The sequence below is a fragment of the Ambystoma mexicanum genome, chromosome 9 (assembly GCF_040938575.1).
Source record: "Ambystoma mexicanum isolate Mex_15411 chromosome 9, UKY_AmexF1_1, whole genome shotgun sequence".
Taxonomy (NCBI): domain Eukaryota; kingdom Metazoa; phylum Chordata; class Amphibia; order Caudata; family Ambystomatidae; genus Ambystoma; species Ambystoma mexicanum.
The window spans coordinates 1,216,501,101-1,216,527,264 of record NC_090931.1 but is presented as its reverse complement, the minus strand read 5'-3'; the positions used below and the strand labels follow the sequence as shown (position 1 = coordinate 1,216,527,264).

Sequence of the window (26,164 nt, the reverse complement as noted above, 5' to 3'; positions counted from 1 at the left end):
CGGGTCTCGCTGCAGCGGTTGTTTCCCTCCTTCCCTGAATCGCCCCCGGTAGCGGTAATGCTTGATAAAGTGGTTGGGTGGGTATTAGGTGGTGTGTCCTCTCGGGTCTGTATGCGATGGGCTTGAGGAATAGATTGGGGGCTGGGACATCGTCCCGGGAATTGTGGGAGAGGACGTTGAGTAAGGAAATACTGGTGGCCACTTGGGATTATTGCTGTGAAGTGACAAGGAAGGGGGCTATTAATACAAATTTCAAGCTGATCCATTTCAAGTTCCTGCACCAATGTTATTATACCCCAGCTCAGCTGAAGGAATATTTTCCCCAGGGGTCAGGGGATTGCATCCGGTGTGGGAGTGAGGGTGCGGGGTTACTTCATGTGGCATGGGAATGTGGGGAGCTTGAGCACTTCTGGAAACAGGTGTTTGTGGTGATTGGGGATATTGTTGGACAGTTGGTTCTGCCGGATCCTGTAATGGCCCTGCTGGGTTATACCAAGCTGATACCTAAGGCGACCAGGAAGCTGATGGGCCTTGTTCTGATCCTGGCTAAACGCAGAGTGGCCATGGGCTGGGGCAAAAAGCAGGGTTCAGCGGTCGCCCAGTGGTCCGCCGATATTTTATACTGTAATAATATGGAGACTAAGTGGAGTGCAATGAAGAGACCGAGCTGGGGGGTACAGGCAGATGTGGGATGCCTATACGATATATCTTCAACAATCCTCTGATCGGGGCTCAGATCCTGTATTACCACGGGACGATTTGCTCAGCCAGCCTGGTGGGGAGGTATCCAGTCGTTAATTGCTGGTGATTGCATCATGCGTGGCCCGGGGTATGCGGGTGTAGGTTGCGGGCCTGCAGTTGTAGAGGAGACTGGACAGACTGCACCGGGCTAGGTGCCTTAGAGTGGGTTGATTGTGGACAATGGATTTCTCCCACGCATTGTGTCTTATGTGCCTTTGGGGAGGGCTCTGTTAAGAGGGGACTCTGCACCTATACGTCAGTACCGGGAGGGAGGTGGGGGGGTGGGCGGTTTTGGTGGTTGTTCTGATTGTTGTATTGTTTTGAAAATCTTAATAAAGAAAGTTTAAAAAAAAAAAAAAGGTCCTCCCTTTTGGCCTCCAGGGTATTTACCAGGCTCATGAATGTAGCGCCAGCCCTTCTCCGGGCTCAGGGCCTCCATATATACCCCTACCTAGACGACTGGCTGGTCAGGGCTACATCTCAAGAAGCAGTTCACCACTCCTCCCATGCACTGATGAACACGCTACACGACCTGGGCTTTTCGCTCAATCTCAGGAAGTCACAGCTGCAACCCTCGCAGTCTTTGACCTTCCTGGGCCTCATCTGGGACATGCTCCGAGAAGGTCTTCCCCCTCGGAGGATAAGATCTCGGCCGTCAGGAGGGCCACGTCCCACTTTCTCAGCCGAAGCGCTACTTTGGCTTGGTGGTACCAGCATCTCCTGGTTCTTTTTACAGAGGTACTGTTGGCCGTCCCCCACACAAGACTCATGATGAGGAGGATTCTGCTCCTCTTCGCAGTGTCGTAGAACCAGGAGAGGGGCTCTCAGGCCAAAATGATCACGATCCCCATTTCTCTCTCCACCCGGACCTCACATGGTGGTCCAGGGACTGCAACCTGCGGACGGGCAAGCCCTTCAGGCCCCCCGTCCCACAGGTGACGATTACCACAGACTCCTCCCTCGAGGGCTGGGGAGCCACCCTGGAGGACCTCTCGGTCCATGGCACGTGGACCAGTCAAGAACAGGAATACCACATGAATTGGCTGGATCTGAACGCCATCTGGTTAGCGCTCAGAGCCTTCCTCACGTCTCAAGGGGAAGGGTTGTCCTCATCTAGACGGACAACTCGACTAGTATGTTACATCAACAAGCAAGGGGGGACCAGGTCCCCCTCCCTGTACAGACTGGTGATCAACATGTGGGAATAGGCCTTGGAGAACAAGTTTTTCCTCATGGCAGTCCACCTTCCGGCAGACTCCAACCTGGAAGCGGACAGGCTCAGCAGGTTCGAAGCGGACAACTATGAGTGGCAGCTGAACGACCTCGTTGCACAGGAGATCTTCCACAGATGGGGCCTCCCCCAGGTGGATCTCTTTGCCACCAGGCACAACAAGAAGTTCTCCCAGTTCACCACCTGGCAGGGGCAGGGCCTAGGCTCCCTGGGCGACGCCTTATGGATCCAGTTGAACGCCATGTCAGCATACGCCTTCCTGCCTACTCCACTGATTCACAGAGTGCTTTGCAAGTTCAAGGAGTCTCACCGGCTCAGCGTCATTCTGATGTCTCCCTGGTGGCCAGCCAGGCCATGGTTCTCAGAGCTGCTCAGCCTCTTGGAAGTCCCTCCAATCCACCTCCCGACGGGCCGAGCACATCTTCTGACACAGCAGGGGGACAGGAGGTTCCATCCCACCCCTCAGAAGCTGGCCCTCACACCGTGGTTCCTGAGAAAGTGACACTCAGCCACCTCAACCTATCCCAAGCCAAACTGAAAATCACACAAGGGGCTAGGAGCAAGGCTACCAGAGACCAGTATAAAAGTAAATGAACCAGGTTCTGCCACTGGGCGCACTCCAAGGATATCAACATGCTGGCTTGTTCATTGAACGACGTGCTGTCATTCTCAGCGCACCTCGCCAACTCTGGCGTGCAGGTGGACACCTGCCGCACATACCTCTCAGCCCTTGGGGCCTTCAGGAATTTGGAGGAAGGAGTCTTCTCCTCCTCCAACCCGATCGTCGGGAGACATTTGGCCGGACTCATTAGACTGTACCCGCCCATCAGGAAGCCACACCCCGTGTGGGATTTGAACCTAGTCTTGGGCGCCCTCACACACAAGCCGTTTGAGCGTATGACGTCCGCGGATATCGGGCTGGTCACCATCCAGACGGCACTGCTAGTCGGCCTCACTTCGGCACGCAGGGTCAGCGAGATCCAGGCCCTAGTTGCCTCAGAGCCGTACACTAACTTTCACAAGGATGAGGTGGTCCTGCAGACCCATCCACCCTTTACCTAAAGTGCCATCAGCCTTTCACTTAAATGAGATTGTCCTTCTGACATTCTTTGTTGACCCGAAGGACGAGCCTCAGAGTTCTGCACTGCCTAGTTGTCAGGCGTGCTCTGAAATTCTACCTGGACAGGACCAAGGGCTTCCGCAAGACAGATGCCCTATTAATCACTTATGGATGCGCCAGGCCAGGCTATCGAGCCTCCAAAGCCTCCATTTCCCCTGGATGGTCTTGGCCATCAAGGAAGCATACGAGGGCCATCATAGACCCCTTCCGACAAACGTGCATGCCCACACGGTCAGAACCTAGGCAACAGCCATCGCCTTTCAGCGCCATGTTCCCTGGCAGGTCATAAGCAGGGCACCCACATGGGCCACTCCATGTGCGTTCTGCAAGCATTACTCTTTGGATGCCGGCTCCAGGTCGGATGCGGCTTTCGGACAGGCGGTTCTCCGGAACCTGTTTGCTTAAGGAGGGTCTCCTCTCCTCCCTGGGGCTACATTCAGTTGTAATCGCCCATGCTGTATGGAGGAAAGGGCAATATGGACTAAGAGAGTATGTTAGTCACTACAGTGAGTAACTAATCATTTTTCAATCTAGGTAAGAGTTTGCGCTACTTGTTTTTTATCTTGTGAAATTGCACTATAGATACAGCATGACTTGTAAGTCAACATTGCGCAGCGCCGCCGCCAAAACCATGTGGACAGCAAAGAACAACGCAACACGCCCAGAAAGCACAAAGCAGAGCAAGTTTCCTAATACTTTGCACACTCCTCCTTCGCAATCTGAGATCACTGCCTTTTTTGCTTCAAAGGCAGTTTCAAAATCTCGCCATTCATCAATATTAATTAATGAACTCTCTGACCAATCCCTATCGCACACAATTAACAATTCTCTGCTGAAATTGGTTGTGAATTTGAAACTCGCATCCTTGGGAGGCGAACAGCTTCCAATTGATCAAAACATATAGAATGACGTTATTGACATTAATTTGTCCAATTCACTAGACATGGCTGCATTTGCCTCTCGGAGAAAACTCGACTTAAGCGCTAATTATCAAGCTAACCGTTTGCACTGGTCACCCAAAAATATTCAGTATGTAAATGTGATTTTACATCGTGACCTACACACGCTGGCTGATTCTTGGCGCTCGCTCGGCTGAGTGGGATTTGGGAAAAATAGTAATTGCAAAAACACAGCCCCTGCCAATAAAGACGGGTAACACTGGAAATACTATAACTAAAAATATTGCTCCCTGCGACTATATCATAAATGGAAAAAAAAGGTTGTATTGAAAGGAATGTGCGGTTGGACCCAAGATTAATCTTAATGCTCAGGAAAACAAAAGGTTGTAAAAAATCTGGCAACTAAATATAATAATTGGATCAAACAGCACAAGTATTATATTAGATGCTCAAATTGGTAGAGGCTGTTTAATTGGCTAAAACCCCACAATGCAAGCAAATTCTGGTCGTGTTATGACTTTCGTAAATCTTTATCTTCGCATTAATTGAACCCTATATCTCAGGAGTCATGGTTCACACACATTCAGGAAATATACTGTACTGTGCACAAATTGCCTCCTGATCCTTCGACGAACATAGAGCCCCATTGGCTGAAGAAACTGCGACACAGTGCTTGTCCAATGTAGATTTAGATTTAAAAGAAGGGAACCTAGCCAGTTTAATTTGTAAATCTAATGCATCACGGGCCCAGAGCTGGCCCAGACGGTATACCTAATATAGTCTTCAAGGATAATCCGGAACTGTGGGCACACATATACTGAAAGTCCTCTTTCTCTATATTGCGCAGACTGGTACTATGCCGGTAAACTGACAAAAATCGATATTGGTACCTATTTTTAAAAAAGACCAGAGCCATCAAATTATCGACTTCTAGCAATGATGGACTCTAGCCAAAAGATATTTGGCCACATTTTGCTAGAAATGCTCACCATCTGGCTAGAAGTAAAAAACATTCTTAGTATTTTCCAAACCGGTTTCAGAAAAACGTTTAGCACTATTACTAACATCCCCACACTCCAATTTCTTATTGCTGACAGCGACAACACGAAGGGTTGCAGTCTGTTCTGCTGTTACGTAGACTTCACCAAGGCTTTAGAACTTGTCTCGAGATCTAAATTTTGGCCACAATTGAAACGAAGGGGACTAGACCCAATACTACCTCATTTTATATAGCAATTATATTCGAAAACCTCAATTTCCATACGGCTTGGCTCCAAAGGACATCACTCTAACTATTGTCGTACAAATCGGGGCTTAAAGCAGGGGTGTGTATTTGGCCCTATTCTCTATAATGCCAATTTAGAATCCAAGACAAGCATGATGTGCCTCGGAGGGGTCCACACAGCCATAGAAAAATTTAAATGGAGAGTTGATGATACTGATTTGGAAAATATACAGAAATTTATATACCTGGTTTTCCCAGTTAAAATTCGGTCCTCTCCTTACTATGAGGCCATTGCTAATGAAAGATCTGGAAAAAATAGCTAATTATTAACTACATAGAGCACTGTGGGGGACACAATATTGAGGGTTTTATCGAGATATATAAAGTGAGCATCATCCCTTCAATAATGTACGCATTGGTAGCTCTACGATCCTCAGGTATACTGGCTAGGGAAGCTTGAGGCAAAATTGTGATCTATATCAATCTCCCTAAGGCGTGCCTATCAAAGCACTAAGGCTCAAATATGGTTTACCATCTTGCATTCGCTGTGGTGCACCCGAAGAGTCTTGCTTTATCCTAAATTACATAAAATGGATCGCAGCTCCAACGCCGTGTTACAGCTTCTGGGCGAAGGGCTGGATTGTGAGTGCAACAATTCATTCTTAAAAGAGCTCTAACACTTCACCAAAAACCATTTGGCAAAATTGGGTATTGAATTAGAAATATTTGAGGCCAGTCCCGACTATGAAAGGATTATTAAACTTAAAACTCAGAAGTGGGACCTTGCTTCCATTATCAAAAATTTACAGAATTGCAAAAGGTATAGAAATGACTCCTACCAGAGCTTTGTGGGAAACAAGCTGCAAAGTTAGTTAACTAAATGCTGCAGCATTGAGCTAAAGCGATTCATTATGTACATTTGCTTTAACATCCTTCCCACTAAAGAATATGTTGGCTCTTCGCATACATCGACATCGCAAGATGGATCCTACAGACTGTCGGATAGAGGTTGAATCATGTCGGCATGTGCTCACCTCTTGCCTGGCAATACAAGATCATTGTTTGAGAGGCTATTGGGGTTTTCATCAGTAATATAGATTATATATGCGAGGACCAATTTTGGTCTGCACTGATAGGGGCTCAATCTGTGGTGATCAACCCGGCTGCTTTTGCAATTTGGAACCTTGTGTTAGGAAAAAGTAGAGTCTTGATAAAAAGATATTATTAATTGGATATTATGAATACATTTTTTCATTGATTATAACTGAAGTATTTATTAAACTATGCACCTTTTTTATATAGCTGTTATGTACTGTTTGTATATTCCTTTATTAATCATTTATTGTATGTTAAGGAGCATTAATGCCAAACTGTTTTTTTCTTGTTTTTCTTTTTAATATGTGATACAATGAAATGTGCTTGAAGCTAATGCACAATACAAAAAACAAGTTGGATATTCCCTGTACGTTGGCCAATGTGATTGGAGTGCCCTATTACCCCAATACGGGAGCTTGAACTTGGATTTCCCAAAACTCCAAGGATGACAAGCCTTTATATCAGCAGTCATCATTTATAAATGATAATGATAATAAAGTATATTATTTATTCAGGAATTGTTTGGGAGCACCTTCTTTATGCTTCAGTGTTAACCTGCTGTTACATTGTGTTTATTGTGCGTGTTTCTTTAAGAAGGCCTTCCACTGTGACAGTATTCTCATATGTACATGCATTTGAAGTTCTGTTTTCTTCAGTAAATGTGTGTTACATGGTGAAATCCCTTGGGGAGAAAAATAATGCCTGTCACTCTGCTACTTGTAGGACATTATGGAACACTGTATTTATTTATTTTACACTGTCAGCTGTCTTAAGTAAAAGCTTACCAGTTTGTGGCACCCGGTCACCTTGTATGGCCACTGCAGAAGTTCTTGGAGCCTCCCTGCGGACTGAAAGACATTACCCTAGCGGGAGGATACATATTGTTTAAGCTTTGCAGAGTAGGTTTCTGCAAATACAAATGTAACAAATAGCATTTTTAGGGTACATGTTGCTGAAAAATGCAATACGTTAACCCATTTAAAAATGGTGGTTATCAGGGGGGCGTGGCTACAGGGCCATGCAAGGAGATGTGTTCCCGGAGGAGCTCCGGCTGATCCTGCAGCAATCTGTACTAAAAGTGCACATGCAGGTGCCTACGGCGGACAAAAATACACGTGCATGCACATGAGTTTGCAGAGCGTGACTGAAGGAGGTCTGGAGCCCACAGAACGTAATTGTTCAGAAGTTCTGCGCATAACGGGGATCGCGGTGGCCTGGGACGCAGGGATACAAAATGGCGGAGGATTAAAGAACAAAGAAGCGGAGCAGGAAGATTCGCCTTCAGGACTACGATGCAGAGGAGACGGACGGTGTAAAATGAAAGAACACCGCTGCGGCTCTAAAATGCAGTACGGGCTCATCATGACGTAATTATAACAGGAACAAAGTGTTTGGAGCAAGGTGGATTGGGGAGTATACGTCGTCCGAGGTGCGCTCTGGGACACTGCGGGCTGCTGGACCCCACAACCCGAATACTGCCACATATAGAGGCTGCTGCTGGAAGTAGCGCGCACACATGCGTTGTTGTTGAGCAGACGGAACAGCTACGCGGTCGTCGCAGCCTGCGATCGGAAGACGCCAGACAGGTTACATTGTGGCGAATGGACACAAGGAGAACGAGCACTCTGCTCGGCAGGAGCATCGGAGAGTAATTGGGAACAGGATACAATGATCTGGTGGAGTGCGACACCTGGAGTCTCCAGAAGGTAACGGGCTGGTGAGGTCGCATACAACAACAAAGAAAGTTACTTAAGGAGGAAGAACGAAACGGCAATAAACATAAGGAAGAAAACGCATTAAAATAAACAAAGGGTGAGAAGAGCGAATCCCGACAGCGGACCCGGGTGATTTCTGCATATTGAACAGCAGAGTGGCCTACTACAATATTTGCGCAGATTGACATGAATAATACCGTGGCGTGTGGCACGGAATACCGAGGTCAAGAGTGCCCCAAGTCACCGCTACCTATAGATATCGGGGGCAGAGGATGTTACAGGACCAGGAACAACGGGGCACCTAGCAGAGATGGTTAGGGCGCAACACCAGATATTGTCTTCCTGGGACAGTGCTCAATAACGGGACACACAAACACATCATACGGAGCAGGATCCACACAATACTGGAGCAGGCCTGGGCACAAAGGCTTAGACTCAAGCGATGCAGAAGGCGCACCAAGCACGCACTTACCTGCTGCCAACACAGGACACAAAACGCCCTACTGTGACATGGAGACTGAATTAAGGCACTAGAGAGACCACAGCTGGAGTGGATCCTGCCGAACACTAACGCCACTAATGGCATACATTACGAAGGGGAGCGACATCATGGAGGCGCTGACCAATATTACTCTCTGCCCGCATAAGAAGCACTAACAGTCCATAGTGTGCGAAGTTAAACACCCAATACGACTGACCTCTTCCAGACACTCACACAACCACTGGGGTGCCCAAGTAGGGTGATGTTATGTATGTGGAGCCTGGTTAGGCGGGGACTTCGGGAGACCCGTTAACACAGACAGTCTAGAAGAAGTGAATTACCACAGGGGGCCAGAGAGGGACCACCATACCCCGAGACGACAACAACCGAGAAGGGCAACGCACAGTGGCGGCGAGACAGAACTCCTTACTATACTGGGATGCCTCGTTAACAGACCTTGACTGGTAAAAGGAGCGGCCAACCGCCTAAGTGGAGCAAGCTACACCTGGTCACACTAACAGCAGCCCACGGAAGCGACAAACAGCTAGCAGGCCTAGGAGAGGAGAGCACCTGAGTGGCCTGCGGAAGCAAGATGGCTGCCAAATTGGTCAACTCAAAAGCAAAACAATCCTCATTGGACATTTTTACTAAACCAGACCGGAGAAGTGGCAAACCCATCGGAGCAGACCACACCAGCGAAGGGGGGACCACCACGAGGAGACCAACAGATCCTAGATGCTATTGCTGGGTTAAAGTCTGCCTGGGAATCCAAACTTGATGCTACTATAGCAGAACTGAACATTTCTCTTTAGGCTAAGATCGACGCGGTCAGTGTGGATGTTAATCTCCTAAAGCGAAACCGCTCAATGGACCAGTCGAATAGGGAATGGTGCAATTTTCACATTTACTTTTTTATAAATACCAATAAATGTCATTAATTTAAATCATAATCATTTTTTTTCATCAATACATATAAAAGTTCGAATTTTTTTAAAATAACATCTCACAATATGTTAACCACAAGAAATTCAACTCGCAATCAATCATTCCTACCATTCATTATTTTAAAATGTATACATCACAACTAGCTGGTTAACCTCTTGGTCAAAAATTCAAACGATTTCTATTTGTACAATCTCCTCCACCTCAGTGGTAGATGGTCTTTACTGTGTTTCAGACACATACACAGTACAACAAATAGTCTACATATGTTTCAGTTGACTTAGTGGACATCACAGATATTAGTCCTCTTAGTGACGCAACCTTCTTCAGGACTGTCAAAGGGAATTGTAGTCCTTCCCCTGTTAACACGCAGGGTGAGTTTTACCACTCGGACCCAAGCTCAAAACAGCGTTTCTGCTGTCTTTATTTTGTTCATTAGTTTCTTAACACAGGAGAGGGTTTCCTCTAAACCTGGTTAACGCTCAACACCCATACCTCTGGAAATCTCCTAAGTGCCATCTGAATATGTTATTTGCACGTACGTACTTCAGGAAAGGTATTATTCTCAATGTAATTCAGGACTCAACGGCATCACAATAGTAAAGCACACCTTCTTTGCTTAGCTATTTATCACGTTCGTCCGTCTCCAAGGCCTCAGCTTCAAATGCCTTCCTTCTACCTCTTACGTCCCATCTGCTGGTATTGAGTGTGACCGTCAGCGTACACAAATTTAAATGAATGACATTTATTGGTATTTAAATGTGAAATTTGCACCATTCCCTGTTCGACTGGTCCATTGTGCTGTTTTGCTATAGATATTAGCCTGGAGGACCAGGGTTTGACCAGGCACCCCTCTATTTACAAATGTTAATCTCCTAAAACAGGACGTCAGAGCTATAGCCAAACGCACAGGAAGGCTAGAAAAAGAAGTAAAGGCCAACACAGAAACCTGCGTGACAAGCGCCAGAGAGATTCACACCTTAAAACAAAGAGTGAACAACCTTGAAAATCGAGCGGAAGAAGCAGAAGGGAGAGCACGGATAAACATCTGCATTGTGGGACTCCCGGAAGGAGAATAGAACCCGACCCTATGGACTATATTGAGAACATGCTATTACAGGAAATGGGTGCGGGAGCGCTCTCCCAGGGGTTTACAGTAGAAAGAGCACAGACTAGGAAACCCCCACCTGGTTCTCCACCTCGGCCGATCATAGCCAAAATACTAAGTTAAAAAGACAGGGTGAAGATCCTGGAATATTTCCGGAAGGGTGGAGCGTTAAGTAGAGCGTTGGCGTCAGTCACGGCCTATCTGGATTATACATTCCAAGTGCAGAAGCAACGCTTGAGTTTTGTGGCAATTAAGAAGAGGCTGTGAGAGTCCGGCCTGAAGTAGACTGCTATACCCAGCGAAACTAAAGGTCCTATGCAAAGACAAAGCACTTTTCTTCAAGATTCCAGAGGACGCCGCGACAAGGATGGACAGGATGAACTGCCCAGACAAAATGGATGGCAGGATGGCAGATGAAACGGATAAGTGAACTGATGTTTCCTACTTGAAATGCTGAGACATTGATGGGTTGTGACTGAATATTGATCGCACATGGGATATATGAGGACGTAGAGTCTGAGACATTGCCTAAAATAAGCTAGAATAGTATTGGGAACTCTGGAATAGTTTGGGTGCCTCAGTCGCTTCATGACATTTAAACAATGAAGCAAGAGATGTACTGGGATTGTATTACGGGAGTGGCACCGAGGAACATGACTTTACCGCCAGTAGATAGTTTAGTTAGGATATTAGTAGTTTATTATCCACCTGCTGCGACCTGGGTACCAGCGTAAACCGGGCAAGGCTTGTGATGCGGGGGAGCCTGCGATCCAGGGATGGGGCTGGGCAACAGTTGGGAGGGTTGGGGTAGTTGGGGTGTTACAAAGGGAAGTTGAGGGGGGAGCAAGGGGAGTTAAGGGGAGGGATGGGTGGGGTTGGGGGGTGGGTAGAACGGGAGTTGAGTTGATTGGATTGTGGAAGGGAAGAGAGGGGGGGGGTGGGAAGGGAGTTGGGTAGTTTGACGGGGAGTTAACAGTTAAGGAGCGAGTTTATACCTATACATCACTGTGCATAGAGCAGAAGACTAGGGAGGATAGAGGTGGGAATGGATATGGATAAGATGGGAGACTTGAAGATAGTTACCTGGAATGTCAAGGGGCTCAATAGTTAATTTAAAAAGAATAAGATTATGATGTATTTGAAGAGACATATAATTGACATCACTTTATTACAAGAAACTTGCCTAACGAAAGAAAAGCAGGAAATAGTGGGGAGGAAAAGGAGGTACCACCATAGGAGCGACATATTCGGCGTACGCCAGAGGAGTTATTACGTGGATAGCACTGCATGTCCTCTTTAAGTTGTTAGTCTACCATAGAGCCAGATGGGAGGATGGTACTGATAAGGGGCTTGGTGGAAAATAGGGAATTGAGTATCATTAACATGTATACCCCGAACCCAGACACCGTAGGCTATTTCAGGACCATATATAGCAAGATCGGTCCATAAATGGGTGGGGCAGTGCTATTGGGGGGGGGGGGGAGACTTTAATTGCACATTGGATCCCAGAGTGGATAGATCAGACAAGAAGATAGACAGGCCCACCCCAGCAGCTAAAGCCCTTCGGGCCCCATTGAGGGATTTTCAGCTAGTAGATGTATGGAGGATGCACCTACCCACAGGACAGGTAATACTCTCACTACTCGGCCCCACAGGACCTACACACACGGTTAGACTATATGTTTGCTACATCGGAGTTGACAGGGGACCTAGTGCGATCGGAATACAAGGCGATGGTCCTCTCGGACCACTCGCCACTGATTATAGCGTGGCAATATTCGCCACCCAGAGCACGGATCCCAACGTGGAGACTTTGGGCCGGGGCCTTAAAAGATAGTGTTTAGGAAGGACCTGAAAAAAGACACCAGGAGTGTAGAATCAGCTGGCAAATTATGGGAGGCATTTAAGGTGGTGGTGCGGGGAGCAGCAATATCTAAATCCAAAGGGCTGCAAGATGGGATAACACAGGAGTTACAGGAAGCGCAGAAGACACTAGAGGAAATCCTGCGCATGGGCGGGCACTCCCCTGAGGAGACTGGAACTATAAGACAATTGCAACTAGACTGTGAGGAATGCTGGGGGAGATTGTGCAATTTGAACTATAAAAAATATGTAGAAGGACAGCATGCAGGGGGGGGGGGGATAAGCCGGGCAGTCTGCTGGCCTGGTTATACAAATGTGAGACGCCCAGATAAACAATTAGAGCAATATGGGGGGGAAAATGGACAAACACCTGATACCCAAAAGGAAGTAAAAAATGGCTTTGTAGAGTTTTACTAACAACTGTAGGACGACACCGGAAGAGGGGAAGAGATGGATATGATAGACACATTGTAAGATATTGGCCTTTCCAAATTGGAGACGTCAGAGAGAGAGAGAACCTAGAGGTCCCAATTACCTTGGAAGAACTAGAGGCAGTGATCAAGCTCTTTCCTACTATTAAGGCTTCAGGGGTGTACAGACTCCCTAGTGAGTTCTATAAAACCTACAAGGCGGAACTGCTCCCCTCCTCCCCACCCCCCATTGCTAGCTATGCTAAGTGAAGCTTTAGAGAAAGGAGTATTACCGGAATCTCTGAGGGAGATGTTTATCATCCAGCTCCTTTTAGTCTAACAAGCCAATCCTGGATTGCAGATCCTATAGACCACTAGCAATGCTTAACCAAGATAGCAAGATACTCACTGCAGTGCTGGCAAACAGGCTGTGACCAGTTATTAATAAATGTATACATCCCGATCAGACCGGGTATGTCCCGTGTAGAAACATATCCGACAACCTCAGAAGGCTCCATCATATCATATAACAAACAGAAAAGGACTTGCAAGAGGTTGCAGTAATATTGTTAGATACAGTGAAGGCCTTCGACTCTGTCAAGTTGCCTCGGTTGATGGCTGCCTTGAAAGAATATGAGATAGGGCCCATGTACTTGAGGTGGGTACATCTGCTGTACAGTATGCCACTGGCCCGGGTTATGCCGGTAAGATAGCTCAGCGGGCTGCACGCTTGCTGCTGCGATCTGAGCGTGATCTGCAGGTCGCAGGTTCAAATCCCGGCAAAGCCAACTCAGCCTTTCATCCTTCCGAGGTCGATAAATGAGTACCAATTTCAGTTGGGTGATATTGTATGTAAAAATGTGCTCTGTAAAGCACTTTGGATTAAGGCGCTATATAAATAACACATCATAGACAGGGGCGATCATCTCAGATCGGTGGCAACTCAGTAGGGGCACTAGACAGGGATGTCCGTGGTCCCCGATGCTGTTTATTTTAGCACTGGAACCCCATGCGATATACTTAAGGCAACAATATGGTGAAGTGGGGGATCAGTACGAAGGGAGGGCAACGCCTGATATCAATGTATGCTGATGATATGCTGTTGTATTTAAGATACCCAGAAGAGAATCTACAATATATATTGGAAGTGATTGGAGGGATACGTGATATTATCTGGTATAACAGTGAATCCCAAGAAATTATGTATATTTCCCCTGGGTAGATATAAAGGGATACCACGAGCGGAGCTGCCGGTACTACAAATACAATCGGAGACAGAGACCTTTAGATACCTAGGGATTGATGTATATCACACGGCCAAGGCCGAGTACAAGCATAACACAGAAGTTGGTGGCTAACATTGAACACAGCATGACATTTTGGGCCAACCTCCCCCTGATCATGATGGGGAGGGTGGCATTGTTAAAGATGGTGGCGCTGCCCAGGTTGTTGCATTTCTTTGGGAATATACCATACATGATACCCAAGCGATTCTATGTCAAGCTCCAAGCATGTTCAGGGGATTTATATGGCACAACACTAGAAACAGAATAGCACTATGGAAACTACAGAACGCATATGACCAAGGGGGCATTAGATTGTCCTATTTTTAGATCTATTTCTTTGGCCAGTCAACTACAATATGTTGCTAGGTCGTTATCAGATGACTCGACTTCGGAGTCAAGATTACTGAAGGCTGAATGTGCCCCTTTCTTTCTGAAAGAGTGGATATGGCTGCCAAATTCACAACTAAGTGGGTGCACGAGAATGTTGGAATTGGGATGGAAGATATGGCAGAGAGCTTGCCGGGCCATGGAGAACCCGACCCAGTGTTCCCCACAGATGCTGTTAGTGGCATTTACTGGAGTGGGCGAGCAACTGAGTAAGATCATCCAGAGACATTGGGAAACGAAGGGTATAGCAACACTAGGGGATATGTGGCAGGATGGGAAGGCAGTGGAATACAACACACTAGTAGAAGATGCCGAGGACAATTTATCACTTTTACCAGGTTGGTGGGAGTGGTAAAAGGCACATGGTCAGAAATAGTGCTGGAGGGCCAGCCCGACATGGCTATAGACAATTCTTTTTTTTTTTTAAACATTTTATTGAATTTTCCAAATCAACACAGACATCACATTAATGCATTAAATATTGGCTATCTCGACATGACATGCTTCCCATAGAATTTGCCGGTTGTGGGGACTGTTAATGTCTTTCTAACACCCCGGGGAACAGCTTTGAGTCCAACCCCTCCCATTCTATTACCAGTTTCTCCGCTTCCTGCTTTCCTTGGACGTGGAGCCTTGTTCAGTATAGCGGGCTGCACTGGAGCCATCTGGTCAGGGGGGCCTCCTGGTGAGAGTTGGGAATTTTGCTGCATAATCCAAGAACGGGTCCCAAGTGGTCAGTGTTTTGCTCAGGGCGCCTGCTCGGATCGCCCCAATTTTCTCCGCCAATGCTATCTCCCAGCATTTGAACCACCATAACGCTATTGAGGGACCCCCTTCATCTTTCCATAATTTGGCCATCGTGATTTTCGCTGCCAGGAGCAAGTGGGTGCAAAGGTTGGATATTTGCCCTGTCAGAGGGTATGCGCCGTTTCCCGTCTCTCCCAGAAGGATAATGCCTGGATCCCAGAGGATAGTTAGCCCAGTGATATCCTTGATGTGCGTTACTATTGTTCTCCAGAAGCTTTCTGCCTTAGGACAGGTCCAGACCAAGTGGAATAACATTCCGGGGACAGGACAGCCCCGCCAGCAGGAACCAAGAGCACTCGGATTGGCCTTTTGAATTTGAACTGGGGTCAGGTAATATCTGTAACATAATTTATATCCCACTTCTCTATTAGTGACGCATTGCGAGCTTTTGTGCAATCTCGCCCAGACTTTCCCCCACTCTTCAATCCCTATTTCGCGGCCTAGATCCTTCTCCCACTCCAGCATCTATCTTTCTTTTCTCCCCGGATCCGACCTATCTAGAAGTTTATAGATAGATAGTGGATACTCTTTCCCTGGTAGTTGGTGTATTTAAAGAGAGTTCCAGAGCCGTCAGCTCCCTGGCACATTTCTCTCAGATTCATTTGTGCGACACCCAGTGCCTGATCTGAGCATAGTGGAATCTCTCCTGTTCCCCCACACCGAACTTCACTTTACATCTCTAAAGTGTAATGGGGCACCCTCTTCCAGGAAATCGCTAATTTTACTTAAACCGCCCTCTATCCAGGCCTGGAACTCCCTTGGGCACCTACCCGGCGAGAAGTTAGGATTATTCCAAATGGGGGTCAGCGGTCCCATGGTGCCCCGTACCCCCCAACGACGGGATGCAGATTTCCAGCTCTCTGCTGTGACCACAGTGGCTGCTAAAGGGCTGCTGTTTGTATGCAGCCTTATGTTTGGTAAGTGCGGGAGATGTGATAATGGGACAGGACACCAGTATTCTTCTATTTGCCTCCATTTCGGTGGGTCCAAGTCTTGCACCCAGGAGAAAGCGTGTGAAAGTTGGGCAGCTAAGGAGTATCTAGCTAAATCTGGGACCCCCAATCCCTCCTGTGTTTTCCCCCTTAGCATAATTCGTTTGTTAATTCTAGGTTTTTTCCCCTCCCCAGACGAAGTCTAATATTTTCTTTTGCAGGGCTTTTAAGGCGGGGCCCGGGATCTGAATGGGCAATGCTGTAACGTGGTAAAGCCATCTGGGAATTAAATTCATCTTGATGGCTGTGATTCGCCCAAACCACGAGATCTCCTGTTGCTTCCACCTTTTAAGGTCCTCTTGTAAACTATGAATGAGTTGGGGGATATTGCTAGAGTATAGCCGTGCCGGGTCCTTTGTGATTTGGACCCCAAGGTATTCAATCGTCCCTTTGGCCCACGGGATCGATAATAAGGGGGCTAATGCTTCTTTTTCCTGTTTGGTAAGGTTAATGTCTAAGGCAGCAGATTGAGCCCGGTTTGCCTGGAATCCCGATAGGGCCCCAAACACTTCAATTTCCTCCCACAGCTCTCCTAGGGATTTTTCTAATGATGAAGCGGTAATTAACACATCATCTGCATATAAGGCAATTGTATACTCATGAGCTCCTACTGATATCCCTTTAATGCTCTTTCTGTCTGATTCTGGCCGCTAAGGGTTCCATTGACGGGGCGAAAATCGGGGAGAAAGAGGGCAACCCTGCCTGGTACCTCTAGCTATCTGTATGTGTTCGGACTTGATACCATTAATACGCAGTTGTTTTGTGGGTCTTTGATAGCCGGCCATCACCCATGTGACGAATTGGTGCCAAAACTGAAGTGTGCTAGGACTGCCCTGATGTAGCCCCAATCCACCCGAACAAAAGCCTTATGGGCGTCCAGTAAGATAGCGGCCATCCCAACCCTCCCTTTCCGGGCGCTTTCAAATACATTTATTGTTCTTCTAATGTTGTCATGTGTGCTTCTCCCCAGAATACATCCAGTCTGATCTCGGTCAATTAGAGACGGCAGGACTGCTCCCAGTCGTCTGGCCAAAACTTTAGTGAATATTTTGCCGTTGTTGTTCAAGAGAGATATTGGGCGGTAAGAGTCGGGAGATTCAGGATCCTTCCCGGTTTTGTGTAGTAAAATCGTGGTCGACTCAGCCATTGAATCTGTGACAGAGCCTGTGGACAGAAACGAGTTAAACAGGCTAACCATTTGGGGAGCTAGTATTCTGGCGTATTTTTTGTAAAAAGATTGCCGTGAGGCCATCAGGCCCGGGGGCTGTAGATTTAAGGGATTTGATCGCTTCTATGATTTCCTCGATCTCAATGGGCTCTTCCAGACCTTCCAACAGGGGTGTGTTTTTTGGGGGAATGGCCTTCAGGAATTCCGGCAACTTGTCTAGGGCCGTGGGTTCCCCGGACATAATGAGCTGATGGTACTTTGTCAGTTCCTTGATTTTCCCTGTGTCGGAATCCTCACTCCGTATCTGTGCGATGTTTCCCTTATGCATTTTCTGCAGCTTCTGCACCAGGACTTTGTTTGTTTCGTATAAGCCAGAGACTTAGCCGTGCGATCCGCACAATGCATTTCTAGCGCTAGTTTAGCCTTTCGCAGGGCTCTTTTGGCCTTCCTAGTGTAACGTGCTTTCAGTTCCGCTTCCCATTGAGACACCTCTCTTTCCAGATTGGCCATGGCTATACTCCATACTCTTCTTCGTTCCGCACCTGCGTTTATCAAGGCTCCCCTGACCACAGCCTTCATCGCATCCCAAATGATATTGATAGGGGCTGTTTCTGTGGTGTTTTCTTTAAAATAGTTAGTTACCTTGTCTTCTAGTTCAGACCTGATAGCTTCATCCAACAGCAGGGACTCATTCAGTTTCCAGTACCGCCGGGCAGGATTTCTTTGGCCTGATATCGCTAAGTTCATGGAGACTGGAGCGTGGTCCGAAATCATACCTGTGTGTATTTCTACATTGTTTAGGCATGGGAATAACGTTCCAGACAGCAACATAAGGTCTATTCTCAAGTAGCCTTTGTGGACATTGGAGAAATGCGTGTTGTTTCTGGCATCCCCATTAAATAGCCTCCATGCGTCCACCGTTTCAGTCTCTCTGAACAGTTCAGCTAGTGCGAGTGCATGCGCAGTGTCCGCCGCCGTGGGGGGGCAGAGTTCAATCCGCTTGTGGGTTTGGCGTTGTGTTAAAATCCCCCCCGATAAACAGGTAGCCTTCAAGGAATGCTGAGATAATTGGAATGAGGTCTTTGATGAACTTGTTTTGAGCTGTATTGGGGCTATAAACTGTCATGATGGTGATGGGAAGTTCTTCAAACCAGCCCTTGAGCAAGAGGAAGCGACCATCTGGATTTCTCCGTACCGTGATTTGAAAGAGTGGGACCTTGTCGCTTAGCAATATTGCTACCCCTCTTTTTTTCACCCCTGCGGTAGTGAAGTAGGCTGCTTTGAATCGCTTGAATCTAATGCGACGTTCGTCCCCCTGTAATAAATGAGTTTCCTGCAATAGCACAATGTCTCCCTCTAGTTGCTCCAGCCGGTGTTCCACCGAGCGGCGTTTCCTTGGCGAGTTCATGCCTGGCACATTCCAGGATAGGATCCGTATTTCACTCCACTCAGCCATAGTCCACTGTTCCCCGTAGCTTTTGAGCTCTGTTCTGATCTGCGGGGTTGCACCCCCGAAACTGTGTGTGCCCCAAGCCAGACCCCGTTCTCTGCTGAGTGCTGCACTGGGCATGTTGATTCGAAGCTCGCCGCTTGCTCGCCTCTGTGTTGAATTTGTCCCAGTAACGTCCCCCTTTACCCCCTCCCCACGATGAACTGGTAGGAGAAACACCATCCTACCGCCACTGGGGAACTAGTGGCACCAATGCTCCCGTTACTGGCCAACTGGGCCATTGAATTGTGAAGTGCTGGGGTTCCGGTCGTGCTCTTCCATCCTTCACCTGAGTGAGCGTAAATTTCCTGTTTTTGCCCCACCTCTCTTGCTCTGCTGAGTGCAGCGAGCCTGCTGCTTGAATTACTCTATCCTTTTGCGGGGAACCCTTAGCCCCAGTCGCTGCCTTTCTTCGGGGGAACTCTAGGTCTCCGCCTTCTGTTAGTTTTCGTCCAATCCCCTCCCCTGTCGACCACTGAGTGGGTATCAGCGGTTTCTTCGGGCTCGGATTCCTCCTCTCCCCTTTTATGACCCATGAGCTTTTCCGCTTCTTTCATTGTATGGATTTGCCTGTGGGACTCTTCCCATTTGAATTTAACTGAGGTGGGGAAACCCACTGGTATGGAGTTTTCTTCTCGCGCAGCCATTCCGTTAGCGGTCGCAGCAATTTCCGTTTCTGTAAGGTCAATACGCCTAGCGCGATAGCTGCAGGACCCCCTCCGGTCCCCTACACCTCAAATTCAGCGCTTAACGGGGCCGCAGCCTGGCGTGTATCATTACGGAGCATTGGGCCAAGTCGGAGCTCTCAGGAAGCAATTCCGTCCGCGCTGGCTCCTAGCCACGCTTCCGCTATAGACACATTTTATGATGTATTGGACGGAGGTCATGAAGTCTCCCGAATTTACGAACTGCTAATGTCTAGGATGGGGAAGGAGGTGCTCCATTTGAGACGAGACTAGGAAGAGGAAGCCGGGAAATCTATGACTGATGGGATGTGGGTGAGAGTTCAGAGGTATCACAAAGTGTCTAGGAATGCGAGATTGCAACAAATCCAGTTGTGCTTTACACATAGGACGTACATGACCCCTCAGAGGGTTGCACGGTTCAAGAATGCAGGAATACAAACATGTCCTAAATGTGGGGAGGTGAACGCAGGAATGATAATATGTTCTGGACATGCCCTGAAATAAAGAGATTTTGGGGGGAGATGGCCCACCGTTTGACCGAGAAGGGGAATAAACTGAGAGTGAAATCTTTGGGCGTGCATGGTTGGGGGGGGGGGGGGCTTCTCTCAGCCACGCAAGCTGAAACGTGAGAAAACTCAAAGACCTGGCTTAGATACTCTCAAAGCGCAGAATTGCCATGGGCTGGAAAGCTAACAGCAGGCCAAGGGTGGAAGTGTGGTGGCACAACCTTCAGAAATGGTTAGATGCGGAGACAGCAGTGTGGAGTGAAGCAGTCAATAGAGGGGGGTATGACCTAGGAGAGACATTGATGGCCTGGAGGCATTTAGTGGCCACACACTGTTTGGGTCTGCCCAGACCTGGCCAGAAGACCATGACTCCTTGGTAGGTGCAGAGAAGGCATCCTTAGACGATATAGTGGATGATGGTGAGGTAGAGTAAGCTCGGGGTGGGGGAGGGTAACGGGGAGACGGTGAACAGATCGTGATACTGTTGAAACTGTGATTGCTGTTCACTGTCTGGTTTTATTTTGGTTATTTATGGTAAAATCAATAAAAACTGTTTTGTTAAAAAAAATGGCGGTTATCTGAGAAAGGTCTAGGAGAGGTGTGGAGTAAGATGGTATGGGTGCTGGAAAGACAGGGTTGTGAAAGACACCCTTCGCGTAGTCAAGGTTGGAATGAGGAACACAGTGGGAATCTGCAGTTGTTGTGGATGTATTCTCTGACACAGATGAAAGCACGGGTGGGTGAGAATTATAGAGCACTACTCGTCTCACCATTTCTATGGGGTTCGAGTGGGTGTCCTCCCTCCTATGTGATATCGGGTTCATCCTGAGAGAGAAACCTATGAGCTTTGAGCGTTCATCACAACATTTTAAAGCTTAATTTCTTATTCATTTGAGACCTCAAAGTGTTTTAAAAAAAAATCCTAGAGAAGTTGGTCATGCATGGAAGAGTTTAATGCTATTCTTCACTCGCTCCTCAGGATTTCCCTTTTGGCAGCCGCAGACTCCTTACTCAAATCTTAATAGATTTGATCACAGAATTCTGTTTTTAAAATAGATTCACAGTTAGCACTTTCTAAAAAATATTTTAATATGGACTTTTCTTGTTATACCCATTGTTTAGCGGCCAGTGCAGACCGTTGGACAGGCTGGGAAAAGGTCAAAGGTATAGTACTTGCATTTTGTTATGGCATGATTTAGGGGTCTCGTGCTTGAGAATTGATGGGTTTATTTTTTTATTTTTTATTTATTATATATTTTTTTATTTGTTTGGGATTTTTTTCCGTTTTGTGAACATTGCTTTATGTTCAGTTTTCTTAATTTTGTAGTCTTATGGATTTTTGTCTTTGGTTGGTGTCTACTTTCGTGCTTTGCCTGAGCAGTTTCCATGAGCACACAGTATCTATATGCGTTTGTTATGATGGTTTGGTTTGCTGTTTTGATTGCAAAGCTGCCATTGCTTGTGTACTTTGGTATCCGCTTTGTTTTAGATTATACATTTGATACATATGTCAACATTTTTGTAACGGCCTGATGAAAATAATTTGACATTACTCATAAAAATGCTTTTGTTGAACTATGGTTTTTAATTTTAAATACTTTTCTTCAGTCCAATTCAAAGTTAAAGCTAGTTCGGAGCCTGGCTGTGTGTGAAGAATCTCCTCCTCCTTCTGCTCTTGATATACCACTGGACAACCAGGTAAAATAAATCTCTGTGCACATCAGGTGCTCGTTGTGAGTGCACGATTGACAAAATGTAGCGTGTTTGCTAGCATGCATACATGTACTGTTACTTCCCAGTCCCCCTTCCTTCAGATACTTCTGATCTCACTCCCGGCACTTTTTGACATTCTCAAGTTTTGTACAGGTCTGCCGCGAAAATGTCCCAAAACATAATCTCGTGTCTTTTCTCTGCTAGGGTAAATCGAAGTTTTGGCAGCATACATGTAGGCACCACTTGCACTTTCATTCTTTGTGGCACCCCTGTTTAAATGTGCTTTACAGTACATTGTCCCTAATCATTCCATGCAATATGGCAATTCTGTGTCAGAAAGAAGTGGTCTACATCTGGTTGTGAACCAGGATATTTGTATAGTCTTACATGGGAGGTAAGGTGGCAGTATAGACGTTTTTCAAAGAACATTTTCTTGTTTCATAGCAGACCTTCCACGTGGTGAAGAACTTATAAAAAAAATGAATATTTCATTATTCAAGACTGGTAATCTAGACTTTTTTTTCATTATAAAATAAATGACAGCGATATATATTCAACATTGGTGCAGCTCAATACTATCGTTTAAAATCCGCAAAGAAAGCTCACCTCCTCGTTGCTCAATCCTGCACACCTAAAATCAATCAAAATGGGCATTCCCTTTACTGTAATTAAAAAATAAATGTCTTAAATGAATGCCTTCTTAGGCCACTATGACCACTTAAACCAGCAAACGATTGATTCTGGTTTAAATACTTTTTTCAGGGAGGACTTAAATCAGATGCTTTAATTGTTGCTGCAAAAAGGTATCCATTATAGAGCCTATTGGTTTGTCTTTTTTCAAGAACCGAAGTGCTTTCGTCTGCAGCCGATTTCTATAGATGGTGTCCAGACATTCAGATTTAGTGAGTTTGGCTGCCATCAGCCCTGCTGTGATTTGGTATTTAGCCAAAACCATACCCTTCATTACAAACTTGGTTAACTACTGGCACCACTTAATGGAAGGTCTCGAATCCTAGCAAGAGAACTGTCCAAGTAACTATTATTTTTCCTCTGTACGTTTGTACTGTGGTATAATGTAATTGAACATCCCTGGTCCACTCCTACTTTTTGGGCATCTACCATCCACTTCTGGATACATTTTGTTAATTAGTGCTGTTCAGTAGGTACGTTGAAGACATTTGAAATGTAAAGATTTAAGTGCATATTTTATGACATAGTTTTAGTGCTGGTACATAATCTGCCTTTCTGAATTCCCCAGTGGCCCCCAATTCTACTACTTTTATCCCTCTAGTCTGGTAATTGCTATAATGGGCACACAGACATGTGCTGTGTTTATGGACTTACCAGTGAGATTCTGTCTTTGTTAAAATGCATGAACTTTGGATTCCTCTGAAAACCCTCAATTTTCCTTGACATAGAGCTCAGCATATCTTAGAAAGCGCACTCGATGCAGATGTCACTCGGCACATAAATGAGCCTCCATCTTTATAGAGGTAACCCAACACACCTTTAACTGGGACGAGGACTGATCTAATTCTAGTCTTTCAGGCAGATACCCAAATGGAAGTGCATTTCTAAACGCAATGGCTTCCCTCCAGATTTTGCATGATTTGATCATGCACAGGAAACACGTCCCCGGTTTTTGATCCATGAGTGGAATCATTAATCATTCGCCTGTAGCTAACCGTGGAACTACATGCTGCAGCAAAGCTGCCACTTATGGTTTCTCACAATCCGGCTCACTCACTCATCCAGGTTCATACAGGAGTTTCCACTTATCCAAGCAAGCCTTGGGTGATTTACTATGCCACTAAAGCCTTGCGAGCAGAACCGTGAAGTGGGAAATGATCCCCAAATTTGTATGCTCTAAAATACTTTAATTGCTGTGGATGATCATTTTTGGCAGTGAAATTCTATCTACTCTCCCTCTAGCAATTAGATCGGATGCCGCGTTTTGGCCATTCGGAGCCATGGTGAAATCATGGCTATTAGCTTAAACATTTAGTCTCTCACCTACACGCTCGGCCAGCCGCCGTTCTCCACCATGTAGTAATGTTTTCCCCTGCCTATATCCTATTCAGGACCACCCTGTAACCTGGTCCTCACTCTCCACTGTAACCATCTTGTACCTTGTTTTCTATTAATTCTACTATCTGTATGTAACTACTCGGAGCATGGACTAATGTATGTGCTCTGATTGTTGTATTATTGTGCTCGTGTAACGATATGTAACTCTGTGGGGCACATGATTATGCGCCCAGCTACCTGAGGGTTTGGACACGCTTTATAAATAAACTAAACTAAACTACTATCACCAGTGCACATCTAATCCAGAAATCCAAGTTTTTCATCCGAATGACTAGTTTTTAAACATTGTTTTGTATACACTGCATGGTGGTCTGCACTAATTCTAATTTCAATGTCCAAATATTGGAATAGGTTCTTATTTTCCATAACCATAGTAACTTACCGAGTCGCATTAACGTATACATCATATTACACTGTCACTCCCTTTCCCCCAACCTGGCCTACTTCGCACCCATTAGTTCCACCAACTTATTCTCGACTCTCCTCCATCTACTCGTCCGCATCCTCTTGTACTGTAATGTTCTGTTTGTCTTTAGCGCCCTCTACCGAAGTGGCTACGTCCGCTATCAGCTGCCTCCATGCGTCCACCCCACCCTCTCCTTGTTTTGTGTCCCGACCCACTGCTTCTTGCCATACCACGGTTTCTGCATTTACCCCTTTTATGAGGTCTTTCCACCACATCTGTACTACTGGCCTTGTGTTTGCTTTCCATCCCATCGTTATCCTGCGTTTCACTAGTATATATACCAGATCCTTAAGCTTACTCACATGTCTAGCCCTCTTGGGCCTTGGGAAGCACCATAATAAACAAGCTAGGGGGGGATCCGATATCCAAAGTGATCTCTGCCTTTGCTAATACTTGGGCCACCTGTCGCCAGAATCTGCCGATCTCTATGCCGGCCCAGAGCATATGCACTAATTCTGCGTTAACCTCTCTGCACTGCATGATTGTATTGCTGCCTGATTAAACTTAGCTATTCTGTTCGGGGTCAAATATGCTCGGTGAGTAATATATCATTGAATCTGTTGGAGCCGTACATTTCTGGACACCTTTTTGTGGTATTTCAGAGCTCTAACCCACATTGCATCTGACATTGGTTCTTGTAAGTTTACCACCCAATTCTGCCTCGTCTGCCCCAGCTCTTTTCCCACCTTGGCCATCAGTAGCTCATATATCCGCGATACTTCGTGTCCACCTTTCGACAAATCATAAAATGTCTCTATTGTCTCATCTAAGTGTAGAGGTGCCTCGGTCTCTGGTCATCTGTGTCTAAGATTCCTCAGCAGGCAGGAATACATGCAATGTTGCCCCTGTTGGACCCCTGTGTCTTTTATACGTTTCCCAAACTCCTTGGGCATCCCCTCTTCCAACACATTTCCCACCGTCACCACCTCCTTGGATTCCCAGTACTTCCTCACATTCAGCCTCAATTGTTCATCCACCCCTTCCAACACCACCAGCAGAATCTTCGGGGAATACGGTGTAGTGTTCCCCAGCAATTGGCAGGCCCTGTGACACATTACGCACCCTAGTCGCAACAGCAAGGACGAGCGTGTTGCACGAGGTTTGGATATCCATATCACTTAATTCAGGAAATACAGGGTACTTGCTGCTTGTAATAATCGTGATTCGGGCATTTATTCATCAGACAGCCATTTGGTCACATTGTAACTGGCTACTGACAAAATATACTTTAAACTTAGGCACTTTAATTCTTCCTTGTTCATGCGGATTCTGGAGCTTCCATAATGCCACCCTGCATTGCTATTTATGCCACAAGAAGCTCCTGCATATGCTATGCAGTTTCGTGAAAAGCTCTTTGGGCATTGCATACAGGACATTTGCAAAGTGGTGAAAAAGTCTCGGTAACACCACCATCTTCAACAATGCCACCCTCCCAATCATAGACAACAGCAATCTGGCCCAGAAAGATGTGGATTTTTCAATTCTGTTAGTCACCCTCACCGTGTTGAGTGCATGCTCTGCCTTAGGGTCATGATAATTGTCGACACCCAGGTAACTAAATGTATCTATTTCCCATTTAATTGGCAGCACCGGTAGGCTGCGCACAGACGTCCCTACATTATTCTGTTCTTTGATTGTCATGGCTGACGGGGCCGCATATCGCTCCATCACATCTAGAATGTATTGCAAATTTGTCTCTGGGTGCTGCAAGTGCAGGAGCATGTCGTCTGCATACAATAAAACCAA

General features: G+C 46.4%; 1 protein-coding gene across 10 annotated transcripts in view; it reads left to right on the top strand.

The window, feature by feature from the left end:
* R3HDM1 (R3H domain containing 1) overlaps positions 1 to 26,164 on the top strand; it is a 1,943,510-nt gene that overhangs the window by 265,431 nt on the left and 1,651,915 nt on the right. For 6 of the 10 annotated variants that reach the window (XM_069616545.1, XM_069616542.1, XM_069616548.1 and 3 more), the window contains exons 4-5: positions 21,274 to 21,315; positions 21,760 to 21,849. The exons of 3 other annotated variants lie outside the window; for them this stretch is intronic. In XM_069616545.1, coding sequence (XP_069472646.1) covers positions 21,274 to 21,315; positions 21,760 to 21,849 — 132 coding nt within the window. The remainder of the gene's footprint in view (positions 1 to 21,273; positions 21,316 to 21,759; positions 21,850 to 26,164) is intronic. One more of the 10 variants, XM_069616544.1, reaches the window with a different exon arrangement.